At 45.3% G+C, this 17,463-nt stretch overlaps 1 protein-coding gene across 1 annotated transcript in view; it reads right to left on the reverse strand.

Annotated features, from left to right (window-relative positions):
* Positions 1-11,777, reverse strand: part of LOC146810964 (phosphatidylcholine:ceramide cholinephosphotransferase 2-like) — a 166,206-nt gene extending 154,429 nt beyond the window's left edge. The window contains exon 1 of the mRNA XM_085615021.1: positions 11,389-11,777. Within this exon, the coding sequence (XP_085471147.1) occupies positions 11,389-11,777 (389 nt within the window). The remainder of the gene's footprint in view (positions 1-11,388) is intronic.
* Positions 11,778-17,463: the final 5,686 nt, after the last annotated feature.

A 17,463-nucleotide genomic window follows, 5' to 3' on the forward strand; every position in this document is an offset into this window, starting at 1 on the left:
ATACAGATAGCTATTGTCCACTTTGTTCCTAACCTTCACACCAGCTTTTACCAGACTCTGTCCCATGAATCTTGGTGGGATTTTGCTCATTATGGGGCATATCAGCAACACCCGGCGATAATTTTCGCTCAGCGCTCTTAACGTGAGGATAATTATCGCCGGGTAACGTGGATTTTTATCGCTGAGATAGCGTGCTATTAGCAACGCTTATCTCCTCAGCGATAAAAATCCTCACGCTAACTGCCGAACGTGAGATTATCGCTGGAAACCCAGTGATAATCTCACGCAATGTGGCGTTAGCTTGCTGATAGGGACTCACAAACCTATCCATGATATCCATCTTCCATAGGATATCATGGCTAAGTCAGTCCTGAAGCAGGCGTAAGGAAAGTAGCGATAACAGGGGTTATCGCTACTTTTCCTGACGCTATGCTTCATAGCGTGGGGCTTGATGATAGGAGAAATGTCGCTTAGCGACATTTCTCCTGTCATGTTAGGTCAGGAACACCCACTTTGCATCTCATTAGAGATGCAAAGCTGGGCGTTAGGAATCCTGACGCTAAAGCAAGGTTTCACGCGTTAGCGTGGCCTTGCTAATTAGGCGATAAAATTATTGCCGCTTTTCGGACAAAAACGGCTGCAAAAGCGGCGATAATTTTTTATCGCCTGATTGCAAATATGCCCCTATGTCTTTTCCCCCCATGCCAGACACACATCATTGGGTCCTTATCAAGGAGGCCATGGATGCACCATCACACACGTGATTTCGCCCGGTCGTGGACACGGTCTATTCCCATTAGGAGACCTGCATACTTTGGAGTTCCACGCAAACATTTGATACGATAGACACGGTATGTAGCATCCAGCTCTGAGATACCACCTACTTCACAATGTATTGTTTACGGTTTTTCCTACTCATAGAGCTCTTGAATACTACCGTTATGGCCCCAGAAGGTTAACGTGCTCCCTTATCCCCCACATCCATGTACATAGTTCCTGCCTCAAATGACCATAGTTTCATCCCATGGCGCGAGGCCCAGTACGCCCTGGTTTGTGCACAGACACTCCAATTTCTATATATTTTCTCTTAAGCCTCACACCGCGGTTGTCCTACTGTGTGCACTTATTTGCGGTCACACCCACCATCCGTGGCGCCTACTTTGGCATCTCCACAACTGGACACACTGTTGACTGTACCCTAGACATGAAGGATTAATCATCACTTGCCCTATTCAATGTGACCCATGGACACAATTCGCTCGACACACGCATTTAGATGTGAGTCACAGATTTCTTGACACACCAGCCTAAACATCCCCAATACTTTTAGATGCTTACTGATACTTATACGGTCCCAAAAGCGAGACCTATTGGCTATGCCAATGCTTGTTAATTCTGAGTTTGTGTTTCTGCAGACCAATCACTATTAAACTATGTTGCCTACTAGTATGGTTGTCATGTGACTCCTACACCTTTTAGTCCTTTGTCTTATGTAACATTTCCTACACAGTGATTTACACAGATATGAATGCTTGTCTCTGTGTAATATGTGTGATGTAAAGTGCTCTGACACCCTACACTGGTATTAGTGGTGCTGTCAATTTTCTGATAGTTTATTATTTTGAAATGGTTACACATGCTAACAGTCTCTGCAAAGATGTTTCCTTATTAGATCTAGTGGAACATAAAACTGCAGCAATGAGAAAGGTGACCAATCAACCTTTGCAAATGGCCCTCCACTTCACAGCAGCACAAGTCACATTTTTTAGTAACTTTTGATGTGTTTGAGCTATAAACAATTTATTAGTTAAAATCGTCAGATTATGCAGCAGATGATGTATTATGTGGCAAATATGGCAAAGCCATAGTTATGTGGAAAACATTTGCAAACTAGGATATTTTGCCATTCATGTTTGAACTGCTCTTGTGGAAAAAGGGAGAAGTGCTGAAGACAGCTGGGAGACAAATGGCTTGCAGTTCCACTTTTAAGGATATTTGGGATATTCTGTGATTGGAAACTTATCCCACTTTGTGAATGTATTTTAATGTCAATAACACATATTTAACCTTAAATAAACATGTGTATCTATTGGTTAAATTAAATAATGTAATAAGCTGTAACCGGTTAGTGAAATGGGAAACGAATACTAAAAATTGGGATATTTTGCTCTTTCTGCCACACCTCTCACTCCGCCCACTGACCCAATTCATTGGTTATGCCTGCGCTCTGATTCTCCTCCCACAGTTCCCTTACTTTTTTTCCCCCACTTCAACCACTGCCTGGCACTAACATGCATTAGAGACAACTGGGTCTCTTAGAGAATGACACCTCATGTTCATACACGGGGGCTAAACACAGCACGTTTCAGGGTTCTCCGCACAACGTGTTTGCTATTTGACGCCAGACTTCTGCAGCTTGTGTTGAGGATATTAAACATCCCCTTGTGATGCATAAAACATAGCTGCCAAGTGTCATTGGCACCATGTCGTGTCCATTCGTAGCTTTTATCCAACAACACTTTGCATGCTAGAATGTTTAACTCCTTACTTAGATGGTCAAGCACAACTCCCAGAATGGAAGGCGCTGTTGGCTTAAAATCCAGGCCTGGCTGGTGGTGTCACATGTGACGATAGAGCTATTTGGAGGCAATGGTGAATCTGTAATTTAGCAGGCGTGTCTATACTCTTAGTAAATTGTAAATACCGCCAGTGTTGACACACTGAGGTCTGAGGCCTCTGTTTGGTATGAAGTAAGGCCCAGTCTGGTGGTTCAGGTCAGTCCTTGTGAGGGAAGCTGCTGGACTTGTTTTTACCATGCACTTTGAAAGTATTTTCACCTTGATGCAAGTAGAAAGTTGGATTGTTTTACAAAACATGCTTGATTTTTGTATATTGTTGGACTGGTGATTGCTTTATTTTGCACTTTGAAAGTATTTGCACTTTTCTTTTGCTTTACCAACTACAGTTTGTTATGTTATGTTATTGTGAATTTATAACGCGCTCAGCTACTCCTAGGAGTGTCCCGGCGTGAGCCACGAGGAGAGTAGAACAATAGAAGATTACAACAGAGGAGTTTTGAGATGTTTCCTGAACAGAATGGAGTCCTGAATAGCTTGCAGAAATAGTGGCAGGGCATTCCACAGCCTGGTGGCCTTAAAGGCAAGAGATCTGCCCCCGATAAGTTGAAGGCGAACGCCGGGGGTAGAGGCGAGAAGCTGCGATGAAGATCTCAGAAGCCTGGTAGGCTGGTAGAAAGAAAAACACTTTTTAAGATAAGAAGGGCCTCCATCATAGAGGGCACGATGGACAATAACTAAAGCCTTGAATTCAACACGTTTTCTGACTGGGAGCCAGTGAAGTTGACGAAGCGAGGGAGAAATACAATTTCTGATGGGGAGATTGACCACCAGCCGCGCTGCAGCATTCTGGATTACCTGAAGTTTTTTCAGCAAATAATCGGGCAGGCCGATGTAGAGACCATTAGCGTAGTCGTGCCGGGAGAGAACCAAAGCCCGGACTACCGTCTCTTTGGCTGATCTAGGCAGCAGAGGCAGAAACTTTCTCAAAGATCTGAGTATGGCGAAACAGCAGCCTGTGAGCCTATTGATCTGGGGCAGAAAAGACAGCTGCTCGTCAAACCAGATACCTAGGTTTCTTATGGAAGACCCGTGCAAGCTGGAGGAGGAAAAGCTGGGGGCCAAATAGAATCCCTAAAATTGGGAGGAAATTTGCCATAAAGCAGAATTTCAGTCTTTTCCTCATTACATTTCAATTGGGCGGCCGATAACCATTGAAAGACGGCTGACAAACAGCCCTGCACTCTGGAGGTAGAAAAGTCAGTCCTGTCCCATGTAAACAGGAGCTGAGTGTCGTCGGCATATGCAACGACCTTGGCCCCCCTTCCTCAGCCAGTTGAACCAGAGGCGTGACGTAAATATTGAAGAGCAGGGGGCTCAACGAGGAGCCCTGAGGAACTCCAGTGGAAACAGGCTGAGGAGGAGACGCAAAAGGTGGAAGCCAGACCTTTTGGGAACGTGCTGTGAGAAAAGATTCCAGCCACTTCCAGGCCTGGCCTGTTATGCCGATAGCAGCTAACCGGGTTAGTAACAGAGCGTGAGGAACAGTGTTGAATGCAGCCGACAAATTCAAAAGGATAAGGGCTGCACTTCCCCCTGAATCCAAGCACTCACGGATAGCCTCTGATACCTCCACTAAGGCAGACTCGGTGCTGTAGGACACTCTAAAACCTGATTGAGCTGGATGGAGAAGCCTCGAGTTCTCAACAAAATCCGTCAGTTGTTTGTTTACTACTTTCTCACAGATCTTAGCCAGGCAAGGAAGTAAGGAGATCGGGCGATAATTAGCAGGGTTGCTGGCGTCAAGAGATGGCTTTTTTAGCAACGGGATGATTTTAGCTTCTTTCCATTCCCGTGGGACAACCGCCTCAGTAAGGGACAGATTAACAAGAGTGTTAACCTCAGGATTAATTGTCTCAGCGATAGCAGCCAGAAGCCTGGCCGAGCAAGGGTCAGACGGGGAACCTGACTTTAAGGATTGCAAAGGTTTCAGGGAGTCAGAGAGCACTACCGGGGAAAAGTCAGAAAATAGCACCACCGAAGTAGGGTTAACAACCGGAGGCCCACTATTGGAAGCAAATGTTGCCTGAATGGACCGAACTTTAGCAACAAAGAAGTCAGAGAGCTTTTCGCACAGGAAGCAGACACTGGCAGTTTAGTAGCCATCGCTGCTGGAGCCATAAAACTCTGAACAATAGTAAAGATTTCTTTGGAGTTGTTGCTAGCACCCACAATCCGTTTAGTGTAGTAGAGACTTTTCGCTTCACGTATGGCCTGATAGTAAATCTTTTGAGCATCTCTAAGCGTCCTCTTGGCTATTGGACAAAAGCCGGTGCGCCAACTGCGTTCCAGCTTTTTACATTGCCGTTTAAGCAGCTTCAAATTGGGGGTGAACCAAGGTTGAGAGGGGGAATCCCTATGGCGCTGACGACAAGGCAGGGGAGATAAGTTGTCCACAGCCCGTCCAATCCAACCCAGAAAGCATGCGAGAGCTCCTTTCAGGTCACAAGGGAGAGTAACCCTAGATTTGTCTAGGCAGAGGCCAAATGCGAGAGGGTCGATTTTAGCTGTTGAAGGACAGGAATAGGGCTGCAGATCAGAAGACCCATCGCTCACTGACCAAGTGAAGCAGGAAAGAAAATGATCAGACCAGGAGACAGGACGAGGGTTGTCTAGCGAGATGGGGAAGTTAGAGCAGATAGGGTCCAGGATATGACCACCGCCATGGGTCGGCAAGCTGACCCATTGGGTAAGCTGAGCAAGATCAAGCGCCTCTAAAAAGGCTTTAGAATCACTCAAGTCCCGTTGATCGAGATGAATATTACAATCACCCAAGAAAAGATATTGTGAAAAGCGTAGAGCACGGGAAAAAAGGAACTCTCCAAGATCACAAAGAAAAGGGCCAGCATAGCCAGGTGGCCTGTAGACTAGGGTACCGGTTAATGTAGAATGGGCCGAGAAGACGATGTTAAAGTCGAGGAGTTCACTCTGAGCTAACGAGATCTTGTTGCCCAGTGTCATCTCCCAGACATTTCTGTAAATAATGGCCACAACCCCCCCCCCCCCCTACCACCCAAGCGGTCGGCACGACAGATGGAATAACCTGCCGGGATAGCCATCTGCACTATCGGATTGGAAGAGTCAGTAAACCAGGTTTCAGTAACAAACAGGAGATCAAAATGAAAGTCCAAGATAAGATCAAGATGTCCTGATAGTGTTTGACTAACGAACAACAATTAATCAAGCCAGCTTTTACAATAGGCTGGGCTTTAGAACTCATCGTCCCTCTGACGTGAGAGTATGTAGTTCTTGGGGCTTGGCAAAGTAGGAAATTGCACTTAGAGCACAATAAAGGCCGATTACAACTCACGTCCCAATCTGTATTAGGAGTACAGATAGCAGGTCTGAGTACAAGGAGATCACGCCGGCTATATGTCGCTGGGCTAACCACAAGGTGAGGGGAATGGACAGCATTGCTGGCGCTGGACGCCTCCGGGACGCGGCGCGCATTAAATAATCGTCCCATGTGCGCAAGACTAGAGCGCCCCAGCCCCAAGATGGCGGCTCTGGGCGGCACAGCGAGGGACCAGGAAGTGAGTAAAACAACAATACACAGCAAAGGCAGGTTAAAATACAAATTGAGGAGCAGAATGTAAAAAGTATTCAGTAATTTTTAAAGTGCAAGTCAGGGGGCTTTAAAACTCTGATGTGCAATATTAAGCAAATGACATGTGCAAAATAAGCAAAAGACAGTTCAACAAAGAAACGCCAGAACAACGTGAGGCGAAATGTCTACAATGCCTCGGTGTATAGATTGTCATTAGGTACTTGCTGATATGGTTTGTTTTTATTCTACATGCAGTGTTATTTATGGTGTTGCTTGCACTTGTCTGTAACACGTGTACCCTAAATCTTGTATTTAGCATTGTTTACACTACAGAAATGATAAATTAAAACAGAGAAACATCTGCATCAATGTTCTGACACATCCAAACAGTTTTCTTTCTCAGCCTTGTTTGCCTGCCTGTTTTGCAGTGCTTACTAATAAAGACATTAAGATTGAAATTGCTTTCTTAGTTCATGTTATTATCATGCACAACCCTTGACAGTCGCTAGTGTGTGGCATGTAGATAATTCACCAGTTTATTTCTCTTGACCTTCGCAGGATACTGAGTTATAGCTTGTGTACTTCTCATGTATATTGTTAGACGAGTTTTTATGGAATAGCAGGTTTGGGTTGGTCTTTCAAAGTTTCAAGGTATTGTCAATTCTATTTCAGACCCTTCATAGTTGTTCTTTGTTCTTCAGCCATAGGCAGTTCCTGAGACAATAGGATCACTCCTTCACATTGTTCTGATTGCTGCCTCAGTTAAATAATCTGCTTTTGACAGTATTGTTACAAATGGCATAGCTTGTATGTTAATAGTGTTTCCCACTTTTTAATTAGAACATAAAGAAAGAAAATATAGAGGCATTTCATTTAAATGTTGGAGGTTTCAAATCAAAATATGCTAGATTTCTGGGTGGTAGGGCAAAGTGGTAGATGGTGGGCCGCGCCGCCGGGGGAGGGGCGCCCCCTCCATGTGCTTTGCAGGGGGGCCCCCTCAAGTTTCGTTACGCCACTGGCCTGGAGCACCTTGTCAAACTGCGCAGAGTGAGCCTGGAGAGTCTGTTCTAGATGTTGAAGCCTACTGAAGGACTTGTGTCCTTGTGTCGGGTCCATTATGGTGGCATCACCCATCATGTGTTGTTATTTGGTAGTTTTAGGTGACGCCATGGCCGTGGGCTGGTGTGGCCATCCCGGTGGACCGCAGTCAATGATGCCCACTGTGGTGGGTCAGGCTGAGTCTCTGGAGGAATAGGCAACGAGTTGTCCAGGCCAAGAGATGAAGAAGGGTTGTGCGGGTCACAGTGGAGAACTGCAGAAGGCCGGTCAGAGGTTAGCCTCACCGTCATGGGGGTATCTACCCCTATTACCGATCGAACCTGGTTGCCGTTGTTAATCGCAATAGTGATCGAACCTCTAGTGGGGTGGCTGAGGGTACACACCTTTGTTAGGGGTCTGGAGTTGGTCCGGACAGGATTGCATTACACACAGACAACGTCCTTATCTTTCTTAATTATCCTCAAGTCTCTGGTCCCCGTGTGCTCCAGATCCTGGGAGTCTTTGGGGCCTTTACTGGGCTTACAAGTCTGTGGTTCACGATAGTAGCCCCCTTACGAAATCGGATGTGCGGACGGCATAGCAATCCTTCAGGATGGCTTCCCTTATTTGAGAGTATACGTGACCAATGACCCTGACCGGGCCAGGGCTTGCAATATCCAGTCTCACCTAGAGAGCATGTCCCGGGATTTTGGGCTTTGGGTGACAGTACCGCTTTCTATACTTGGACACTAGGCCATATATAAGATGGTCATTCTGCTCCATCTGCAGTACCAGCTGCAAAATTGCCTGCTCTCACCCTTATCATCCCTCTTTAAAAAACACTGCAATCGTTGGTGTGGTGCCATTGCACACCGCGGATAACCCTCACTAAATGTTACAAATTCCCACAAAATCAGTGCTTTAAATGGGCCGATACTCACCGGTACGGAGTACCAGCACTTTTATATTTTCTCCCCTTGAGTACTGGGACCTTTCCTCAGGAAAGGAGGGTACCTGCATTCATAACGGCCCGGTTTTGATGCGGTTGGTGCTGCGCTCCATCCTTGGCAGGTCTTTCTGCACGGCCTACAATGGGTTAAAGCGCCTTTCAAACCAAGCTGAAGCCTGGGCTGCGCTGGTTCAAAAGCGCCAGCAGAGCCGCTCGCCTTCAGTAGAACACAGAGCTGAGCCCGCGTGTGCATCTCTGGAGTGAAAGGACGAGTATCGCTGCAGGGTCCCTTTCAGAGGGCGTCTGAAGGTGACAAAAAAACCTGATTGGTGTGAGCGTGGGCCACATTGTTCAGGGACACAGCTTGTTAGTATGCCCATTGCTTTAATCGCTCCACAGATGACCAGTTGACGAAAGTAACCCCACTGTGGAACGGAACAGGAGTGCCACAGGCCACAGCCCAAGGGGCTTCAAAGCACAGGACACCATAGGCATTTCGACACTGGGATAATTTATCTTGAGTTCTGTACTGAAATCCTTCTCAGAGCTGCCATCAGAATACACTCTGCACTGTTCACAGGTCTTCCAGTACATTTAGGAGCTTACCGCCCTGCCGGACCACAGCCCCTTAGAAGCTAAATGACTCATGGGGGACCCGACTAGTTTATCCCAGTTACAGCACTCCCTGGTGGTCAATAGGAGGCTGTGGGACGGGGACCAGCGACCCCTCACCGAGGAGGATTGGAGGGAGGACTGTGCATCCCCATGCAAAATGACAATTGCCTCACAGTTTCGCCTCATACAGTGGAAATATTTACACAAAATGTATTACTCATGTGAGAGGCTGTGGAAAAGGGGGAGTGGGTGCACCAGCGGGCCTGCTCTGCTTGCCACAACCGGGGGGCCTCTACATAGTTTGGTTGTGTGACCAGGTGACCCTGTTCTGGAAGGGGGTGTTGTCGTGACCGGACCGGGTGTTGGGGTGGACTTTGCCCTGATATCCCAAACCGGTTATTCTCCATGTCACAGAGGAGACAAAACTCGGACAGATACCGCACTGCGCTGCTGTGTCTGGGCTTTGTGTTGGTGAAGAGGGACACTGGCAGGTTCTGGAGGGACTGCAACTCTTCAACCTTGGAGCGGTGGAGAGCAGGGAAGGACCGCATGAGTGTGAAAATACACATCTACAAAGAAACGGGCTGCCCTCTCAAACTAATAAAATATGGGAGGCGTGGTGTCAGGATTGCGGTATGACTCTCCAGAGATTTTATAACCCCCATCCCTCCATGGATGAGAAAATTCGGACATTTACCACCAAGGTTTGAGATGGGGCCATAAGGATGCGGGAGGCACGAGAAGGCAGACATATTGGGGGGGATTGGCCGAATGGTGGGAGAGAGAAGAAATATTTTCAGTGCTGATATGCTGCAAGGCTTATGTCAATGGCCCTGTGGATTGTATAATTTCTGTGCTGCATTCGTGTGGTGTTTATAACCTATTTAAAACCAATAAAAAGATGTTATTACAAACAAAAAAAATGCCCAGCATTACATAACTCATTTTTCAGAATATATTTGTATCACCATAAATATAAAACCTCAATCTTGGTTTCCTAGTAGAGGTTTGCCTCTACTTTAAACGGGTAGAAATATTATGGCTTTATATGAACCAGGAAAGTTCCCAATAATATATTTCTTTTAGTTCTGGAATGTTCCTAATCTGGACATGGTGTTCTCTGTCTATTAGCTGGTTTTAACTGTGTTAGGCTGTTTCTTGTAAAACCCATCAACTCCTGCAGAGTCAACGCCTTTAGCTCGGTCAGGACACAAAACTGGGATCCAAGATTCCATATGGAATATATAGTGTATCTCTGTAAGTAGCTGGGTTCATGTACTCTGGAAGTTTGTATAGGTTTATTAAGCAGTATTCTATCCAGGAGCATAGCTTCAGGGGGTTGGGGTGGAGCAGTGTTTGGCGTGTGACACCTCCCAAATAAATCAATTTCTAGCTTGGTAATCGGGTCGAGGGCGGCCCCTTGTCGGGCCTGCTATGTTTGTGTCTTTTTTTACTAAGACGTTATATTTTGTTCATTTTTTGGATCAGGACTTCAATTTATAAAGTGTCCCATTTACCAAAAAAAGTAGTACATCTGCACCCACAGAGGTACTCCATGAATGGATGCAAATTTACTACTCTTTGGAATTCAGAAACATTGACAGACGTAGGCATAGAAAGCTGTTCCAGTCTCAAGTTTCCCAGCACTGCTGGCAAAAACACCTGAAAGGTGATGGCACGAGTGCTTGCAAATATTCTAACTGTGTGGAATCCTTCAGTGTTAGCATTCCAAATGATCATCGTTTGCCCACTGTGCCACTCTAGACAAAAGGCCTGATTTAGGGTTTGGCAAATGGAGTTAAGGAAGACAGGGTAGCGGAGGACTTTACGTCTGCCACTCTGCCATTACTCTGCATGCCAAATTTAGAGATTTCCATCTGCCCCAGAGACATCTCTATACAGTGGCAGAATCTGCCATCATGGCAGATACTGACTTTGTTGGAAGAGCTTGACGGAGAGCTCAGTCAAACACGAAAGCAAGCCGTCAAACTTTTCCAATGTTTCTTTTTTTTTTTAAACTCCCAAAGTGGGAGTTTGTTTTTGAAAATTAAAAAAAACCAAAGACTTCAACAGCGTGGAACTTTTCTCCCAATGTGTGAAGGTTATGTTTTTTTCCTACTGTCTTTCATTACCACGATACACCTGATAGTAAAAAAAAAAAACAGTCGGACCATCCCTAGATGGTCGAATGTTTTACTCACGATGCCACCTCCTCTATGGGCTGTAGAAGCACCAGCTTACTCCATTGATATTAAAACGTGAGATCGTTTGACTCAAAATCGAGTGGGTGGACCTTGAGTTTGGCGGGCAGGTACTCCATCACCATTGCAATATGCAATATAGTGCCTGTCCACTAAACTATAAATCAGCCGCGTAGGCCCACCTACACCTCCTTAAGGGAACAGTCCATCAAGAACCTTAATTTTCTCACCCATTCACCCAGTGGCCAATGCTTTTTAGTTCGGGAATTTAAGATTTACCCCCCCCCCACCCCAAATCTCACAGACTAAGCTACGCTTCTGACTCTATTTTCCACCTCTAACAGACGAGTGACAACCTTATAATAACTAGCAGGAAACGATCAAGGCACGATCAATGCTTACTTGTATCGGAGAAGAAACCACTGGATGAGCCACAGAGCTAAAAGCAGGAAACTGCAGACCTCTGACAGCTTGAAAGCCCATGTTGAATTCCCAAAACTTCTAGAAAACAGATCCGGAAGTGGTGAAACAACCTCTTGGGCAGGTACCCAGTTGTTGACCAAAACAATAACAAAACAAGAAAGCAGCATGGACGACACAGCATACAGTAGCATTGTGAGAGTCTTGTGCCACTCTGACGGGTACTTTACACCGACATCTATCACTTCCACTAAAGGTGATCGAGGATGTTTTTGAAGACTGGCATCTGAACTGGTAGGAACAATTGGTAATATTGAAGGGCCCACAGGATGCATCTGGTGACGGAGGCAGGAACATTTGCATTTCTTCATGTTAAAGTCTTGTGCATATGGAAGTTCATTCAGGTCAGTACTGCAAAATGGAAAAATATGTTGTACATATGAGATAGGAGAAAAAAACCTTTCTACACAGCAAATAACAAAGTACACTGCTCACATCCCTTTTAAAATATTTATGCTCATTTGCTTCCATTTTGCAATCCAATTTAAACAGGCAATATTTTTGGTGTGAAATCACATCAGTTTACTCTTAGTCGATACAACTCATTGTTTGAGAGACGTCCTGTGTAGCTCTGTGATACTTAACGACCATTGGCCTGAATCTTGTGCCAGAGTAGGAAATTCTGGTAAAAATACAGATATGTTATTCATGAGTTACTAGTCCTTATTGCCAGGCATCCAAGCAGTCAATGGGAGATGGTCTTCTGGGATTCACAGGCAACCACTGCTTAAATGACTGTTGAGCAGCATTATTCCAGAACTATTACATACAGTTGATGTATACACACTCAAAAAACTCTAGCGGCGGACTGTAGAGGCTGCACCTCAAACATCAATTTTGGCCAATAACAAGTCCTGTGCACAACACTTTTAGCACTTGCCGCCGTTTAGTGCCCTGTTGTCCAGATCAAGATACTTTAAAATACAGACTACAGGATATTTTTGTCATGATACTTACTATGGTACCCAATAGGGGGCAGGATGATGTCGGCTGTGACCAATGATACCAAACATTTGGACATGCAATCTACTGTGGATATACAATTAGATTAATAAATTCCAGAAGTACTTCATATTAAACTGATCTGAGCCTTGGTGAAGTTCTAAAGAGTTATGGGACGAAACGCATTGGCTGCATTTTAATGATTATAATGAAGAAAAGAAATAAAGAAGAATTTTGGAAAAACTATACTGGATTTGGAATTTTTTCCTGGTGCACCTTCCTATAGGGTAAAAATACAGTTAATGTCATTGCAAGTGTAAGAATCCCATTAACTGCAGCTCATTAAGAAAGCACCAACGATTCTACTAAGATGAAACTTCAGTCTTGATAAGTTTCTTAGGTAGGAGAAAACATCACACAAGGAGCAGACCTTTGTTTGAGTAGTTTCCCTGATCCCGTTAATAATACGGCACAATATCACTTCTGGCCAAATGTACCAGGAATCCAATATTTCCTGGCTGGTGCAAACCACTAACATAGGCCCAGTGCAGAGTCTTACATGCTTAAAAAAGCAGAAGCATCAAGGTTAAATGTCCTTTGTCTACCATATCTATTCGGAGTACATAAGCCTCAACATAAAGTAAGAATGTGAATGGCAAGTAGATTTCTAGTGCATATTTCAGACACTAGTCATTGCTGCCTTGCCGATGTAATTCTGATCTTCAATAGAGTCTAGGCTCAAATGCAAAGATGCAGACACAGGACCGGTGTCCTGCTGCTGGATGAGCTGCACACTCAGGCGCACAGCAATGCAATTTCCACCTCTACATCAACTGCTCATAGCTTCTCACTATCCTCTCACATGACAGCAGCCAGCTCTTGAAGGCATGGATGACAACTCCATATACATGCCTGCAACACGGTTTATGTAGAAGTTGTGCACAGTCACTGAAGGCAGTAGACCTGCTGTAGCCAGTAGGGCTAACTCTTGCTCCACAGCATGTCTAAAATCAAATAACTACCAACTGCCGATACCTATGGACAACTCATGACATAGCCAATACCACAGCTACTTAGGAAATGGAGCAGTCAAGCATAGGTAATCACTTGGCATGACCATTTGAGATGGAGTACAAGGAGCAATGAGTTACCCAGTGATGGGAAGGCTTCAGGTGCAGGGGTAGCGCTGAACTTTTAAATACGTAGTAGAAAAAGTTGCGTCACAATTCTATACCCGAAATCCTGCAAAAAGGAACATCTACACGACATATGCGTACTGGCAGGTGCCACTCTTATGTGTGTTGGGAGTCAGACTATGCTATTATTGCTTGACTCCCTAATCCCCCAAAACCCTAGAGACCAAAGAAGCAGCATCTGTGGTGCTCAGCACCGGAACAAAATCTTTGGTGCACTGTGCTACTGAGAACCACCTGGCCTGTACTTTCCTCACTGCCTCCAGAGCTTCACTTCCCAGAAGTCAGTGATGAGCTCAAGCGCAGACACTCAGATCAGGGTAGTTCCGCTCTCCAGTTTCTATCCAGCTCTCCTGAGCACCCATTCAATGGTCCTCGCTGCCCATGGAATGTGGCACAAAGTAAGCATTTCTCTGCTCCAGAGCATGGGTGTAACGCCTAGCGTGTTGAGGCAAGTAGGAGGAAGTTCAGGCACCTACCCCTCCCAGCTGTAAGGAAGCACTCAACGTCTTTCAACAGTGGACTTCTGGGCACTGGCGAGTTACAGTGAACAATGGGAGCAGATTTATTGAAGGTCACACATTGTGTTAAGATAAATGTGAAATCTGTAATGCCCATGCCTTTGAGTTGCACATATGTTTGAGTCAGGTCCACATGAACAGATGGAGTGATGCACACAAGGCAGCAAGCACCAGTGATTAGCTATGTACTTCTACTCAGCACGAAAATGCGCTGTTGATTATGCCCAGGGAAACCGTGTCTGGTGTCCTGGGTGCCAGCAACTATGACTCACCAAGGACCTCTCCCTTGGAGATCCTTCCTATGCCCCAAGCTATACTTATTATGGGACGTGGCCGACACCATAGTTCCTGGTTTTATAAGGTTCTCCTTCCTCTCTCTTCCCCGCCCTTGTCTCTTCTGAGAGATAACTGTAAAACAGATGTAAGCCTACCTTTCTAAGATAGAAAATGGGCATAGGACCTAACACTCACCCACAAGATAAATTGCAATGGCAAGTTTAAACAGATTCAATATTTCAAATTGCACAGGGCCTATCTTTCGCCAGCAGCACTCACCATAGTTTTCCGCCGCAAGTCACTTGTCTGCCCTCGATGTTCAGTGGGCTCTGCTGACTTCACACACATGCTGTGGTCCTGACCTCTCCTCAGATCCTTTTGGACCTACATAATTAACATTGTCTATTCCCTCTCGGCCAAGCCGATCCCCCAGATTTGGCCTGAACTAGCTCTGGGAATGTATAAAAGGCCCCAAAAATATACAGAATCCTCTCGATTCACAAACCCTATGCTCATGCATGCCAAGAGAGCAGTCACCTCTCACTGGAAAGCTATGGCCCCTCCTTCAATTAAGGCCTGGTCACTCGCACTCCTAAAATGGGGTGCGGGGAAATGTCTTCACCCTGGGACTCACTCTTGTATCAACTATAAACCATCCTGATTAAACCCCTTCTCCCTGAAACACACATTCCTGTGCCCTTCTCTTTGAGCAACTATACTCGCTCCGACACGGTTAGGAATGCTACACAGTGCCCCTCCCCATCCTTGACCACTCCCTCCACTGCCACTAGTGTTTCCGTAAACTTGAGAATTCTGTTTGCAGCAGTGACATGCATCTAGGGTTGTTGGTTCCCCCAGGTTTCCCCCTCCATTCCCCTCCAAGTTGAATCTGATCTGGGACGAGGTCATAGTCCAACTATGACCAGGGCTGCATAGAATAAAGAACTTTTGCAAGGGCATACAGCTTCACTGATTTTTCTGTATTTTTACCTCAGCCGTTGCTATGACTCTTGTGTATACTGTTATATCGTAACCGCAAAATGGTAATAAAATGTATTTTTTTATTTTTATTTGTGTCCTGAGTGCATGCACAACATTCCCCCCAGAACAGCTAACAGGCCCTAAGATGGTATAATTCAAAGCTCCAAGTTACCCTAAGTGGAAGGCAAGTACCAAGAGTGCCAGGTCAAGGTCTGGCTAAAGAACAAAGGGGCATATCATCAAGGGCCGGCGATAATTATCGCTAAGCGCACTTAGCGTAGGATAATTATCGCCGGCTAACGTGGATTTTTATGGCTGAGATAGCGTGCTATTAGCAACGCTTATCTCAAAAGCGATAAAAATCCTAGCGCTAACTGCCAAACGTGAGATTATCGCTGGAAACCCAGTGATAATCTCACGAAGTTTGGCGTTAGATTGATGATAGGGCAAGGTAAACTTAGCCATGATATCCACCTTCCATAGGATATCATGGCTAAGTCAGTCCTGAAGCAGGCGCAAGGAAAGTAGCGATAACAGTGGTTATCACTACTTTTCTTGCCGCTATGCTTCATAGCGGGGGGCTTGATGACAGGAGAAATGTCGCTTAACGACATTTCTCCAGTCATGTCAGGGCAGGAACGCCCACTTTGCATCTCATTAGAGATGCAAAGCTGGGCGTTCAGAATTCAGGCGCTAATGCAAGGTTTCATGCGATAGTGTGACCTTGCTGATTAGACGATAAAATTATCGCCGCTTTTCGCCTGAAAACGGACGCAAAAGCGGCAATAATTTTTTATCGCCTCGTTGCTGATATGCCCCAAAGTTCTAACCCCACGCTGATGGCTTGAGGTGAGATCACAGCTTCTGCTGTTGTCCTAGAATCTAGAAGTCAGCTTCAACTGCCCTGAATCAAGAGACCCTGGAGGAAATCGGTGAACAGATTTAGTAGAGGGGAGCAGGAGTTGGCTGGGTGCTAAGTGCTTCATGACCATCTCTTATCTCAGTCTCATTCACAGCGCTGCTTATGTTATGAATTATCATCTGGCTGGTTCTCCGTGGTAGGCACCAGAATTTCTTGAACTAGGAGATCATCTGCTCATGGCATGGCCTCGCTGTGAGATCATTGTGCTTCTCTCCTCTCAGCACCTGTAACGAGCTGAATTTCACGGGCATCCTGAATTTCCCTAGAGGGTGACCATATCGTGCAGGATGATCATCCAATTGCAAGCCTGGGGTCAGAGCTTCTTGCTGTGCACTAGTTTTTAGGTATATAAAAAGAAGAGAACTCTGCAGCAGATACCTAACCCACTGGGATATTAACAGATCCCATGCCTTGCATATGCCCCATGCCATTTTCTTAACTTAAACTAGCAGCTATCCACAGATTGGTGCTGCTTTGGGGGTGACTTGGTGTTAGGGGGAGGACAGCAGTTGGCTGAAAAGGCCCTTACTCCCCTGCCACCTATTCAAATAGTTATGATTGTAGTGTAAGTGTTTGTATTGCTAGTTAGACGGTGCTATCAAAATGGGTTATCCAAACCACCTTCCCTGATTTAATCCTATTTGGTTTGGCAATATTTTCAGAGGGCATGTTGCTACATTATTCAACACTCCAACAGCAGGTGAATGCCAAATTTGTCTAATGTTTTAGTATATTTTCTGTTCAATCTTTGTCAAGAGCAGAGTAAAAAAAAAAACAGTAATTAGTGGGACTGCATTACTTACAAGTGTTGCCAAGATAGATAGACCTGACGTGGATTTTCAATCAGATGCCAGATCTATTGCCTGCAGCAATGCTTTAAAAGAATTTGGAAAAGTGTGAAATATTTTGGCTTTGTCAATGCCTGTTTGTATCAGCTATAAGTGTGGAAAGTTGAAAACGTGATTTTAAAACAACAACAAGGTATCTCCTCTTCTCGTCTTTTAAACACTGGTGGCCATCGATTGTCCAATGAGAACTAATCTACATATGCCTCCAATAATGATTTATCCTTTGTTTTCACAGGCATGTTACAACTTATTTAAATCTGTCTAAAAGGTATGGTTGAGAAGCTTGCGCCATCAGAGATGGTGCAAGCCTCTCA

This window comes from Triturus cristatus, chromosome 7, assembly GCF_964204655.1.
Source record: "Triturus cristatus chromosome 7, aTriCri1.1, whole genome shotgun sequence".
NCBI classification, from domain to species: domain Eukaryota; kingdom Metazoa; phylum Chordata; class Amphibia; order Caudata; family Salamandridae; genus Triturus; species Triturus cristatus.